The 15,553-nt window shown below is 32.8% G+C and overlaps 1 protein-coding gene across 1 annotated transcript in view; it reads right to left on the bottom strand.

The window, feature by feature from the left end:
• Positions 1–11,518, bottom strand: part of LOC108908555 (ras-related protein Rab-37-like) — a 77,032-nt gene extending 65,514 nt beyond the window's left edge. The window contains exons 1-2 of the mRNA XM_018712625.1: positions 11,318–11,518; positions 6,133–6,243 (exon numbers count right to left, since the gene is read on the bottom strand). Coding sequence (XP_018568141.1) covers positions 6,133–6,243; positions 11,318–11,518 — 312 coding nt within the window. The remainder of the gene's footprint in view (positions 1–6,132; positions 6,244–11,317) is intronic.
• Positions 11,519–15,553: the final 4,035 nt, after the last annotated feature.

The following is a 15,553-nucleotide window of genomic DNA, read 5'->3' as shown; positions in this document are numbered from 1 at the left end:
TTTTTTTTTTGAGGAATTTATCGGCAAACTCGAAGACAAAAAGTCGACCTTAATTTGCTACATACTATTTGGATTTTGTGCGGTTGAACTTGGTTCTAAATTTTGCAGTTTAATCAGGATCCTGACAACATCTGATGAATAATTCCGCAAATATTACATAACATCAGTTGGATCTTAAGTTCTCTGAAATGTTTTCTGCCGAATAAATTTTTTTCTAAGGCATTTGATCCGTAAACAGCAAATTATTGCATTCAAGAACTTAAGGTGCATTTTTTATCACTGTCATCAATTTCGAGAAAAAATATGCGTTGTCGCTGCCGTAAGTGGATTATCGAAAAAAAAAATTTTTTACATAACAAGGTGCCCTGGATCAAATAAAAATCGACGGGTCTCACCGTTTTTCGAAAAAAAATCGTTTAATGAAAATATGAATTTTATACAGAACTTTTTTACCACGCTGTATATTCCACTGTCTTATGTATGTTAGAAACAATATAGTCATTTAATTGTAATCATGAAATTCTCACTTATAATACCCGCAATAGGAACTACCTCTCAAATAAACATCTAAGACTAACTAGAACACGAAATGGTGCAGGATATTGGGGTTTAAAATTTTTTAATGCTCTTCTGAGACATAAGGATTTTAAATATAAATACTTTCAAAAAAAGAATTAAGAATTATTTATTGAGAAACGCTTTTTATGATTTTAATCAGTTTTTATCAAGTCACTTACACAATATTTAATTTGTTAGTTTTAACTATTTGTTGGTTCTTATTATCTGTACCTATTTTTTTACATGTATTGTTTTATATGTTTGTAGTATTCTTAATGATATTGTCAGTTTGTAACTATTTTATATTGATGTTACCTATCTTTGTATATTTTTTATATAGTAAGTGATCTCAGCGTACTAAGTTATATTCTTTTCCTTTTCTTTTGACGTGTGTAAACACTCTGGTGTATATTGACATGAATTGAAATAAATAAATAAATAAATTTGTACATAGAATTATCTGCACCTGGCAACACTGCATCTTCCTGATCTTATGCTTGTTCTTTTTCTTGATCTTGTTTTTGTTGTTCCACTTGACCTTCATCTTGTTCTTGTTCTTGTTTCTGTTATACGTCCATGCTTTTATAACAACTAGCAAAGTTTTTAAACGTTGCATCTTAGTAATAAGGTGCACCTTGCTCTTCATTCCACTTGGAGTAAATACGACCCTGTTTAACAGCTCAGGACGAGCGCGAAGACCGAGATAATGAAAAACAATAACGAAATTCAAGGGCTCTAAAATGTTCTGCGCCAAGACGTACAACAACCCGCGGCTGTGTTTTATTTTTCGCAAGAAAAATCACGTGCCCTTAAGAGACATTTTGTTATTTGATAAACTGGCAATCTAATTTTTATTAAGGGAAGTTAAAAGCGTGTTTTCCAGGTCCTTTCCCTGGAAGCAACTACGTTTTTTTCTTAAGGTATATATTCGAGTTTATTAGATTTTCTTCATAAATTGTTATACTTGTAATAAAATTGTGTCTTGCTGTGCAAACTCCTTTGAGATTTCTGTGAAAAGGGTTGAAATTCGTAGGAACATACATCTAAACAGTGTTTCTCTTTGTCTCCCCCTATAACTGTCATCTTTGGAAACGTTAAATAAAACAGTTTTATAAATTTTCTTGAAACNGAAGTATGTTCTAGAGTTAGTAAAAAAATTTCAAGAGACAGGGAACGTAGCCAATAAAAAACGAAAAATTGAAAAACCTATAATTAGTTAATGAAGCTAGTGAAGATGCAGTTTTGGGACAAGTTCATCTTGATTCTACATTAAGTACGAGGCAGCTAGCATTTGTGTCTGGGATCAATCGAACTAGCGTACAAACCATTTTGAAGAAGAATAAATTCCATCCATAAAAAATACATTTAGTCCAGGAACTTCATGAGGCTGATTATGACCGCTGTTTGCAATTTTGCGAAATAACGAGTGAGCGAGCAGTTAACGATCCACAGTTCCTTTTTAAAATCTGTTTTTCTGATTAATGAAGTTTTTTCTTAAACGGGACGGTAAATCGTCACAGTTGCCGCTATTGGTCCGATTCAAACCCAAGAGTTTTCACGAGGTGCATACACAGCAACCGGAAAATTAAAGTATGGGCTGGAAATTTCGGTGACCGGCTGGTGGGTCCTTTTTTAGCTGGTAATTTGACTGGCCAAATGTATTTGCAATTACTGAAAGATGCTATTGACCCTGCCTTGACTGATATTATTGAAAATGTTCCAGAGTATGATGAAATTCATTTGATTTTTCAAGAGGACGGTGCTCCTGCGCATTATGCGTTAATTGTCCGTCAGTATTTGGACCAACGTTTTCTACGGAATTGAATTGGGAGAAGAGGCAGTATTGAGTGGCCCCCACGATCACCGGATTTATCGCCCTTTGATTTCTTTATGTGGGGATGCTTAAAAAGTAAAATCTATAAAACACAGCCACCGTCGCTGGAAGATTTGCGTCAAAGAATCGTCGACGAATGCCGTCGAATCACTCCGGAAATGCTTCGGAATGTGCGCGAACATTTCGAACAAAATCTTTATTCTTGTATGGAAGTGGACGGTCATCAGTTTGAACATTTAATCAACTAAGTAGTAAGTAAACAACTAAACATAATTTAAATTTTAAAATGTTATTTTTTTTCAAAGTATTAGGCGAAATTATAAAATTTAAAGTCTGTTGTAAAGAGAATTGTAAGAGCTTTCAAAAGAAATATTACTCAACCCCCAATGCCATTTAAATATTTTGGGGTGATGCTTACCCTTGCTTGGGGGTGAAAGTGGCGGAGTCAAAAATACCAGCAAAGAATGTCCCCCTTTAATCTAAAATCGACGGGTCTGAGCGTTTTTCTACCATCTTGACGCAGTTCCTGAAAATGGCTCTGTTTCGTTTTCATTTGGCCACCCTGTATAAATCATTCGACAGGTGTATTAACTGTTTAAAATTGACCTCCCTATTTCTAGATCACGAACTGCTATTTCTAGATTTTCTTGTCAATAATCATAATATGACTCATTATCGCTCGTTTTTCGCATTTATTATTACAAATTTTTTATTTTTAACATGGAAATGAATTTCAATTTAAAATCTCTTTTATAAAGAACAGGGTTTAAAAAACACGTTTAAGTCCGTCAGAGAGACACGTGAGCAGCACTAATCAACATCTCCAAGCTACGAAAAATGGAAATGAAAGAAAACAATAACAAAACCGAACCCCTAAGGGCTTTGCAATATTTTGCGTGGATAAATACGTAGATGCGAAATGAAAATTCATAATGCTTCAGCCCGTTGGCGTGTTGAACTTTTTATTATGTTTTTTAATAAAGAGAAAGTCGGAAAAGTGTATACTTTAATCGAGGCATGAAATCGCTGCCCCTCCTATACTTTTTTTCTTTCTCGCTTCTGATACTTTTAAATCAATTCTGTCATGTCTGTCACCATGTCTGTCTGTCATGTCTGTCAAAAGTGATACTATATCTTATTAACGTTTTAGATAGATAAGAAATCGCACTTTTAGGCGTCTAGAAATTCGAAAAGGGTACAAAAATTTTCTTAAGCTAAGAAAATATATTAGAAATTTTTAATAAAATATTTTATTTACTTAAACTTTAATTTTGAAAATTAATACACTACTTTATTTTTAAAAAATCAATTGTAATAAATTAGTATAAATATTTGTTGACATAAGAAATTAAAAATATAAAATTTTATGTTAAAAAGTAATACATTTCCATATTTTAAAAATTTAGCTCTGGAATTTTAAATTAAAAAAAAATTAATTTTTATCTATTGGAATCTATCTAATTTTCGTTGAATTTCTCTATTTTTTTAGTTATTTCTGCTTTTTTATGTACTAAAAAGGTTTTATTAAAAATATTTCTAAAAAAAAATTAATTCACCGTACCTATTTCTACCTATAATTTAGAATTCTCCCATCCTCTCTCTTATTCGGCAACGTTACTGGCTAATACAGGAGTTGATGTATTAGCAATCAAGAGACATGGTGGGTGGAAATCAGCCACAATTGCAGAAAGTTATGACGCTGACAGTTTAAGTACCAAAAATGAAATAGCCAACATAGACCAGGGTCGATAATTTTTGAAACCAAAAAAAATTATAGTAGGATGAAACCCATTGGAAAAGAAATAGAATATAACAGAAATGAAAGGAAAAATAATTTACGGGCGATCTGAGGTCGGGAAGGGGGTGGGGGTGAGTTTTTAAGGGTAAAAACGGTTTCCCTTGATTTCCAGAAAAACTACAAGTCTTATGGAAAAAAGTTAAATGGCAAAGTTGTAGGTAATAAAAAGATCTACAACTTTTGTATTTACACTTTTTTCACATAACCTCAAAATTTATGTGAAAAATTCAAATAACCAAGTTTTTGGTTTTTTATTTTTATCTTTTACAAAAAAATTTTTTTTTCACGAAATTTGGTGAAAACTTACCTATTTATGTCCCAAACACGCTGTAATTTTTTTGATTTGAAATATTTATTTTTTCACCTTATTTTTACTTAATATCGAAAAAGCACCCTAATTTTCAATCGAAAATTCTCACGTCAAAATATCTGCTTTTTTAAAAACGTCGGTGGGCTTTTTCTTCGTTGAAATCTCTACTTTCTGATGGTGTAAAAAAATATATACATTACTATGGTAAGTTTTCTCAGGAAATGCAAAGAAACGAACTAGAATCCGAAAATTTTTTTCTAATCATTATGTACAATTTTGAGCTATTTATTAAAATTTACACTTTAATTACTCGAAAAACGTAAGATTCCATGTTACATTGATAAACAAAAAAATTACAAGTCGAAATATACTATTATAATTAACAACCAAATAAGTTAATAAAGTTAATATTTAATAAGACATCTACAATATTTTGAGAAAGTTGTAGAATCTTCTTTCGTTTCTTTGCATTTCCTGAGAAAACTTACCATAGTAATGTATATTTTTTTTTACACCATCAGAAAGTAGAGATTTCAACGAAGAAAAAGCCCACCGACGTTTTTAAAAAAGCAGATATTTTGACGTGAGAATTTTCGATTGAAAATTAGGGTGCTTTTTCGATATTAAGTAAAAATAAGGTGAAAAAATAAATATTTCAAATCAAAAAAATTACAGCGTGTTTGGGACATAAATAGGTAAGTTTTCACCAAATTTCGTGAAAAAAAAATTTGTTTGTAAAAGATAAAAATAAAAAACCAAAAACTTGGTTATTTGAATTTTTCACATAAATTTTGAGGTTAGGTGAAAAAAGTGTAACTACAAAAGTTGTAGATCTTTTTATTACCTACAACTTTGCTATTTAACTTTTTTCCATAAGACTTGTAGTTTTTCCGGAAATCAAGATAAACGGTTTTTTACCCTTAAAAACTCACCCCCATCCCCTTCCCGACCTCAGATCGCCCGTAAATTATTTTTCTTTTCATTTCTGTTATATTCTCTTCCCTTTCCAATGGGTTTCATCCTACTATAATTTTTTTTCACTTTTTACCATTTTTGAAGGCTTAAGAACTGGTCTAATAGGATTCTTTACAATTACACTTCAACTCCAGGTTCTAGTAGTACGTCGCATTATGTTGTTTTATGGAATCAGTCTGATCATATTGAGCCTCCGGTGACTGAAATGGAGCGATCAGATCATTTTGAAAAAAATGAGACAATTAGTAAACGCGAGGGGAATAATTATCCAGGTTTTATAAATGTTTATAAACGTAATAACTGTACAATTACTTAAATATTCATTCATAATAATTTAAAAAATGTAATATTCATCAAGTATTTCTATTTATAACTCGAAATCGCTTTTTTTCCTAGGGAGGTAAGTTATCTCACTTACCCCTCGTTGTCCATAGCATAGCATAGATAAAATATATTTTTATAACTTTTTTTGTCCTCTTATTGAGATCCTGTTAAATGGACTATAAATCATCTTTCAATACTTTTAAATGCCATTGGCTCGGATCGATAATGTGTCACCAAAAGAAGCGCTACTATAAAAAACCGTGTTCCTTCAATTCCGCAACAGTATGTTGTGCACCGCCTATTCTCCTTAATAAAATACGACAGCAAACTTACCGTGAACCCAATTCCAACGGTGGCCGAGAAGTTTCCGGACTGGAACTTTCCGGTATCGAATTTTACTAGCAGAGAGGTCTTCCCTACGCCACTGTCCCCCAGAAGGATTGTCTGGAACGGAACGGAGAGAAAATGAGAGAACAGAAACACAATTAGTGCCGTTCGTGGCTGGGAATAAATCATTCCGGGTGAGGAATGTATTTGGTTCTGGTTATTAGTCAACTTCAAAAGCGAAGTGGATGTCGCTTGGGATGAGCATTAATTTGCAGATATTTGAGGTTATGAACATGTAATATCTGGATGGGAATAGCTGGAATTGGTCCGTAAAATAAGGACAATATTCAGTTTGGTTTGTAGATTCCAAATTAGTTGCGACATAGCGGTTAAAATGTTTTAAGTGCTTTTGACATGAAGGGTGTTAAAGTACGAGTACCTACTTCAGAAACTAAGAAAAAAAATCGTATGAACATCGTTCGTTTTATGCAAAAAAAACGTTAATAAACAATTTGAAAAAAGCAAAAAAACTCGTTTTTTTTTTTGCTTTTTTGCCTGTAGTTTTTTTTTGAGTAAAGATAGGTACATGCATTGCTTCATAAAAAAAGTATATACAATTTCCTTCAAAATAAGAGGTTGTAAAGTATTTTTGGATGAAAATTGACTGATATATGGCCGCTCAAACAGAATTGTAATCATTATTATGTTAAAAATGACAAAAATATAAAAATATTTAAGTTTGACCGATTATAACTCAGTCAATATTAGTCCAAAAACTTTTCAAAACGCATCATTTTGAAGGGAATCTCATCTAGTTTTTGTGTACAGCAATTTTCTTTGTCTTCTACTAAAAAAAAAATTAGAGTCAAAAAAAGTAAATGAAATAAATTTAAAAAACATATTTTTTGCTTTTTTTAAATATTGTTTATTAACGATTTTTGCATAAAATTTTTCTTTTAATTTTTTTAAATAAGCCATTATTTTTATCGGAAATTCTATTCTCTACAAAATTTTTCCTATGAACTATACCGAAATTTTGCTTCGTTTTCGAGCTACAATTAAAAAAATTAAAGGTGTGCATTTTCACCCTTATCTTCAATTTCAACCCTCTAATTTAATAGCACCCCGCGGTTTTTTCATTTTTTGTGACCCTTCAAACAAGTCATGTGATTAAAATCCTTCAACGTCTTATTTCCTTCTTTTTTTGCAAAAAAATTGGCTACGTTTGAGCGGCCTTAATATATCAGTCAATTTTCATCCAAAAATACTTTACAACCTGTTATTTTGAAGGAAATTTTATCTACTTTTTTTTTTGAGGCATTGCTTTTCCTTTTTTTTCTTCAACCAAACTTCCGGTCCAAAAGGCAAAAAAAAAATAAAAAAACGAGTTGTTTTGCTTTTTTTCAAATTGTTTATTAACGATTTTTTGCATAAAATTTTCATTTTAAATATTTTAAATAAGCCATTTCTATGGGAAATTGAATTCTCTACAAAATTTTTCCTATGAACTATAGAGAAACTTTGCTTCGTTTTCGAGCTACAATTAAAAAACTGAAAGGGGTGCATTTTCACCCCTATCTCTAATTTCCACCCTCTAATTTAATAGCACTCCGCGGTTTTTCCATTTAAAATGACCCTTTGAACGATTCATACAATAAAATTGCTTGAATGTCATAGGGTTTAACCCTGTTTCTTTGGATATAATCAATAGCCTATTAACCGTTTTCGAGATATCGAACTTTGAAAGTACCTTTTGACTACTCTCAAATTTATAATAGAAAAAGGGTCCCAAATTATATTTATTTTGAAAATTATACAAAGTGGAGGATATGGATATGATTTAACTTTATTATTAGTTTTTTACAGAGAATAAAGAAGCATAAATAGTTTAGGGTTGATAAAAATGCATGAAACGATTGAAACGAAAAATAGTTATTTATGGTATTAGCGTGGTTACGGTACATTGTATGTCACGCTGGGAAATGTCGAGGCCGTAGGCCGACAGGGCTAATTTTTCCAAGTGACTTATACGACGCAACACACGAGTGCCGTACAAAATTTTATCCAACACTTTCATAGAATTTCGTTTTAATAATAAATAAAAGTAACTAAAAAAAATTTCAAGATGTCAATGTCAGAAAAAGTAATTTAACGAAATGAATGTATAGCCCAGTCGAGTTGTCATTTAACCAGGAAAAATTAGGGACCACAATTTTATTGTTCTAACCTTTAGGGGGGGTCAATAGTAGTGTAAATTCAGAATCGCCACTGAATTTCACCCCTGCATCAGCCGCCATCTTGAATTTAAGGAAAAATAGTTTTTGCTCAATATCTTGGCCATTTTCAACTTTAAAACAAAAATGGTATGGACTTAAGTTGCTGCAAATACGATTTTCTACAACTTCTTTTCTTACAAATTTTATCGTGGGATCGATATTTTTCAAGTTAAGGGGGAAAATAGTGACAAAGTATAATTATTGAATTGTCTCGTTTGTTATTGACTTTACGACATAAATGTACATAAACAAAGTTGGAAAGAATTATATTTTGTACAATTTTGATCCCTTTGATTTTTTCGCTATAACCAATATTTAAGGTCCTACGCTTGCGGTAAAGACGCGAGCGTAAGACCTTGTGGGAGTTGGTTTCAAAGGAATTGTTTTTGATCATTATCTCGGCCATTTTCAACTTTACAACAAAAATGGTAAGGACTTAAGTTGTTGCAAATGCGATTTCCTACAACTTAATTTATTACAAATTTTATCGTGGGATCGATATTTTTCAAGTTAAGGGGGAAAATAGTGACAAAGTATAATTATTGAATTGTCTCGCTTGTTATTGACTAATAAATGTCCATTTTACTACATTTATTTTTTAACAATATATCGGTAACATTAACGAACATAGCTGTCCGTTTCATACACCGCGTGTTCAAGCTTTTCAACCCCAATGGTTATTAAAACTAAATTAAAACTAAACTAAACGACGATAACGACGACTTGATTGGCATGATTCTCATCGATGGAAACATCTTTTTGTGTGCTTGTGTAGTATTTATAGTAATCACATTTATGAACGAAATAAAACATTATTTAGATTACTATCCTAAAATGTTATTTGCAACTTGAAATAAACCACGACTTTCAATTAAATTTGCGTAATCTGAACCTCGATAACAAAACGTTTGGAGACACATATATGATCTTTTTTTATCGATTTGTGTTATAGGATCTGTAACTAAAGTGTGGCCAAACAATGTAGCCACACCTTGTATAACCTTCGTTTCTTAAAATCTGGCTGATAATTCACACACAGAAGAACACAGAATTTAGTTAAAAATTTTTGTATCAAACGGCTACTATTTCTCCTAGTACATATGGCCTATCTTTCTGAAATTGGATAGATGTAATTTGAAGCGCAATTAAAGGTTCTAGCAATATTCGTGTTACGCTCTAATTGAATCCTTCAACTGGGTCATATTATCTGAGCTGAAATTGCTTCATCTTGAACGAGAACTGCATTTAATTAGATTGTTAAACGAAAAGGGGTACCTACGTTAGCTTCGTCTTGCCTTTCTTATTCTGGCTGTCAGAAATAGGTCGCTTTGAATTAAATCGAACTCAACATTATGGATGCGAGTTCGTGAATATGTTCATTAGGCTGGGCCAAAAAAATCGACTATTTTTTTTTGAAAGATATATCGAGAATATCATTCAGAATGACGAAAAAGAAATATCGTAAGAGTTTGAGTCCTTAATATTAGTTTTAAGTCTTATCATCGCTAGTTTCGATTTTTTATTCCTGATCCCATTTTTGCGTCAAAACTGCCAAACCATCGAGGTAAGAAAATTTATCTACATATATTTTTTAAGGAAATTGAATGCCCTACAAAAGAGGTCTGATTGAAAATTTTTGGCAGACGAGCCGTTTCCATGCAATCAAGCCTTGATATTTTTTCGTTTTGACTTTTTAACTTTGGAATTTTGTAAATAATGAACAAATTAATATCTGAAAAAGAACAATACAGATTTTCAAAGGAAATTTAATGCTCTACAAAAAAGGTCTCTTAACATTTTTGCATAAATTTACTCCTTCAAAAGTTATTCACGATTGAAGTAAAAATTAAATTTTTGTTTTTTTTTCCGTTTTTCCGTTATATTGTCTGTGCTTTTTTCTATTTGGGGGTGAAAACTACCCTTGTACGAAAAAAAATGCGAAAGTCGCAGATTTACGTATTTTAAAGATTCAATTCATGTTCAAATATGTTGGATAAAGTTCCTTTCATATTTTCATAAAAAACCTACAATTTCTTATTTTATCATTTTTTTGTAACTGTCAGTTTTTGAAATATTTTGAAAAAAGGCGATTTTTTAAAAAATCGTTCAAATTCCCAGAATCTGGGAATACTATTAATACATAAATAAAGTAAATTGCAAAAGGAATACGTTTAATTTTTTCTCCGTCAAGTCATTAATTTTAATACCAATTTCTTTTTTCAAAAATCACGTCAATCATTTTATTTTGATTTTAACTTCATTAGTTTTCATGCTAACGACATTTACCACGCACTCAATTTAAAGGTCTTTTCAAGAACTTTAATAGGTGTTATATAAGTTTTCTTCGAAAAACCTTTAATTTTTCCGCTACAGGACGTTGAACGTTTCGATTATAGCTATCTTCGAAATTTACTTCAACTTCTGGGAGTCATAACTCGGGTTCTATACCATCTACAAAAATAAAAAAAGCAATCTCTTTGCTATTTAATTAGCTTCATTTTTGCTTATAAACAATTTTTTGATAAAACTTGTAGTTTTTGAGATATTCGCGAAATATGTCTCAAAAACATGCATTTTTTGGGCTAAAAACGAACACGTTTAGGCGCAAATAACTCAAAAAGTATGGACTGTACAAAAAATTCTTATAGAACATTTTTTGCTTAGAATTCGTCCCTCTATCGAATCGTACCCTTAGGGTAAAAGCACACATCTGCACTATATAACTTTTGTTTCTTGGGCTATTCCCTAGCTACAGTTCAAATTTCACGTCAATCCATTCCATCCGAAAAAATTGGTAGAAATTGGTAGCCAAAATGCTTCAGTAACTGGATGGACTATGACTCCCATTTAAATTTACACCCTCTATGTGACAAAGTAACTTAAATCAAAACAACAAAAGAAACCATTTTACTAACCTTGTGTATTGTTGGTTCAACGTCATCTATAATATCAGTCTGACACAATTTTAGAACCTCTGCTGGTGGTTGATAATTTCTGTAACCCGTAGGTGAAGGCGTGTTACTCTTTGGTTCCGTTGGTTTCGATGCTACCCTCAAATGACCACCCTCGTCTTGTGTTTCAAATACGTCGTCGTCCATGCTGTCATCTGTTGCCATAATACTCCCTCCCTGAAACAAAGATGTCATATCTTATAAAAACCGATTCAGAATCAACAACAAGAACCCAAATCAAAAACAGGACGGGTCTAGGGGTTCTGATAGCGGGTCTGCCCCGACAGAGCCTAGCCCGAGAACAACAAGAGCAGGTCAAATATTTCTATTTAAGAACATCCAGAGTACGTCTGTAGCCGCTGACGACCAGGGACATGGCATAACAACCCAAAAAATAATGGTAATGAGCCGTAAGTATAGAAAAAGTTAAAAATATTTTTTGATATTTATTATAATAATAACAGTCAATAGAAGTCATCTAAAAAAATCAGGATCATTAACATCCTTTTAAAATAATCGGAAATTAATCGTGTTAATCATGATTTGTTTGTACCAAAATAAGTTGGAAAGGGAATTCTTTTATTAGTTTTTTTCTATTTAGTCTGTATCTCATCTAAAATAGGCCATCCTGTACATAGTTTTGGTCATCTCTAAATCGAACAGTTCATACATTAGCATCTGGTTCCAATTCGTATTTAATGACCTAAAATAAAATATTCAAGAAAGGGTCAAAACAGCGTTATAAACCAATTGTCCCAGGGTCAGGCGAAAGCCGCTCGGGAATTCGCTCTTTCTGCATTAAATGGAGCTTATTTTTACAGTAATTTTAAAAGAGAGAGAAATCAGCTACGGCTCTTTGTTCTCAAGATAGCTTTTTTTATAACGTTAATTGTTAATTAACTATTGGACGTATCGGACCGGGATTTTTAGAGACAATTAAATAAAAGGATAAATTTTTATTTTCAGAAAAAGATAAGGTATTTTAAAACAATTTACCCATTAACAAGATGCTTAGTTTAGCCGTTAGATGGCGCCAAAGTTGGTAAAAATTTAGTTTTCTCTTAAAAACTCAAAAATGGTTAGGCAGAAATAGTTTAATAAAAATATCCCTTAACTGATTCTTCCGGCACAAAGATTTCTTTAATTAATTGTAAAATTCTCAAGTGGACATAAGTATATTAATAAACAGGGGAAAGCTTGAACTATACTACAAATAAATAACTTGAGATAATAAATAATAGAGCATAGAGCCGTCGGATCGAGTGATGTGACGTCACAAATGCTCTGCAAAGATTAAGGGCATCCGTATAAAATATTTTTTGAATTAAAAATAATTGATCCCAGTTAAAAACAAGTCGCAAATTAAATATTATGGAATAGCCTATTGACAGTCACGTTGACACAGCCAACTTGTTCGGAAATTATGAAATACCCCTCGTAGTGCCGCCTCGTCCAAAATCCGAGGCGCCCAACAAAAAATATCGAAACAAAAGTGCAAGAAACGGCGTTTCCAATTAAAATTCTCTACGAACCTTATCTAGTCGGCGAGGTAGGCGTCGGGCTAATTAATTGATAACCCTGGAGTGGTCCTAATCAGCATATGTGCACTGCAAACAAACAATCACGTATCACCGTGGCACGCTAGACTTGCGCAAATCGCACTAAGATCAAGTGGCCTGCCATGGGGGCAATAACGGCATTAAAATAAAAGACGACCGACTTCACCGCCGGACGATATGTCGAAGGGGTGCACGCCGTCCGCGGCCATGTTGATCCTACTGCTCCGATAAGGACTACGGCAGGATGCAGGATCAATGAACGGCGTCGCGGAGGTTACACCCACGCCGGAGTTGGCACCGTTGGTAATTGGGGTACAGAAAGGTCGGGGAAGTTGTAGTATTGTGGCGCTGAACCGTTTGATGGACGTCTGCCACCTGACTAGGTGTTTTGTACTGCTATCGATTGCGTGGAACGTGGGGTTTTAATCGAATACACGTCGAGTCACAACTGCTAGAGGTCTAGTCTAAATATAGAACGATGGCGATTTAGATATACGGAAGATGTATAGACAAAGGGCATAGTTCCATGGAAGTTACAAGGAATTTCACGGTATTGAAATTACCACAATGGTCAGCAGAGAAAGCTCATTTTTAATTGGATTTTTTTTCCCTAGAAATACAAACTTAGATACGAACTAATCATAACAAATCCGTAAAAAAACAGTTCCACAAAAAAGAAAAGTGAATTCGAATCCAAAATTGCTCATCAAATACAGAAAATATGTAAAATTATATTTTTTAAAACAAGAGGAAGGCCAACTTTCATCTCTTTCATCCGTTTCTTATATCTATGGGATATTGGAGACAAAAAGAATCACTATAAACAAAAGGTATGGTCAAAAAGAACCGATTTCCATATAGGGTAAGTCCATCACCCGCAAACCCTTAGTTGATTCTTCAAATATTCTGCTTACACCACTCCATATAAAACTTGGTTTCATGAAATTGTTAGTTAAAGCTTTGGACAAAGAGGTGACTGATTTGAATACTTAGGAGAGAAGATTCCGGAAATAAGTGATGTTAAACTGAGAGAAGGTATTTTCGATGGTTTTCAAATCCATACCGTGGTCATAGACGAAAAATTTATCACAAAAATGAATTATACTGAAAGAGCAGCGTGGCTAAGTTTCAAGAGTCACCCCTAATTTCTTGGGCAATCAGAAGAGCGAGGATTATCGGAGATTGCTAGTTGAGGAATTGTTGAAAAAGTTTTCCAACAATTTCTCAACAACAGTTGCCTTGAAACTTGAAATTGCATTCACTAGCCACTCATCTTAACTAATGATTTCACCATGACATCGAGGAAATGGAGCGTCTGTATCAAGGAAGGTCAGATATTAATATGAAAGAAGATTTCTGTGGGATGCTTAAAAGGATAAATAAGCCAAAAACACGGATCATTTGAAGATAAAGGAGTTCATTACAAAAGGAAAAAGGAGTAAAAGAAACATCATTTCTTATCTGGAAACTATGTTCACATCTTTGAATACCCTCGTCTCTATTTGCGGGAATCAAATGGCTGAAGTTCTATCTCTAGGAAGGAATTTCCCAGATTTTAGGATTATTTTGCACGGCATAAAAATTTGGATTTGGTTTCAGCACGTCAAAATAGATATACGTAGGTATGGTCCTGCAGTAACTTCCAAACTCTTTTTACAATTATTTCAAATGCTATACCCCTACAGTGGAATTTTCCGTATACAGGGTGATTCAGTCATAATTTCATTAATTTTAATTACGCATTCGGAAGACTTAATAAAGACAGAAAATCGGAAAAAAAAATTTTTACTCGACTTTTAAAAATGAAGGAAATCAACCCATAACTCCCGCTAAGAGGGCGGCCCTGCCAGATGCCCGGATGCTCGGAAAATTTTGTAACGTAATGTCACGAACAAATCGTCAGCTGAAGCGAACAGCGTTGCCAAGTTCACATCATAATCTGTGGTTCACATTTAATTAATCCGCTTTAGTATACGGATACATATGTACGAAACCAATAAAATGCAAGTAAATAAAGGATCATGCTGCATTTTATTATAACTAATTTTAATAATTGTATTAACTTAGTGCAAAATGTTTTAACAAGCCTGACTTCTCGAAGTCAACTTTCGTTAAAAGAAAATAAATAAAGCAGAGGTTTGTAGGCACACTGTATTTTATCAAATAAAAAGAGTCGGCACACTAAATACCCGAATATACAAAATACACTACACACGGTTACAAAACTATTAACAATTTAAAGCGTTTATTCAAATCTACCACCCTCCCGCATTTTTCCCGCAAAGGAGTTAAAGTAACACATTTTCAAAAAGTTGAAGCTTTAGAAGCAGCTGATTTCCCCAATCGTCTTGAATTTTGCAATTGGTTCCTGAATCGAAGTGCAGCAGAACTTTATTAACAAAGTGATCTGGACGGAGGAATGATATTTTACTCGTGCTGGCATTTTAAACAGGTAAAAAATATAAGTATTGCCTTCTCAAAAACAATACCTGGGTTACACCAAAGTTTAGATTTACACTAAAGTTTATATTTATTATGTAAACTTTGGTTATACGCAACTGCATATTGAATAATAAACTGAAATACTAAAACTGTGTTGTAAAACTGTATTTAACATAATAAATTATAAAACGTGAAGACG

This window comes from Anoplophora glabripennis, unplaced genomic scaffold, assembly GCF_000390285.2.
Source record: "Anoplophora glabripennis isolate ALB-LARVAE unplaced genomic scaffold, Agla_2.0 scaffold29, whole genome shotgun sequence".
Classification (NCBI taxonomy): domain Eukaryota; kingdom Metazoa; phylum Arthropoda; class Insecta; order Coleoptera; family Cerambycidae; genus Anoplophora; species Anoplophora glabripennis.
This window is presented reverse-complemented; position numbering and strand designations above follow the sequence as displayed.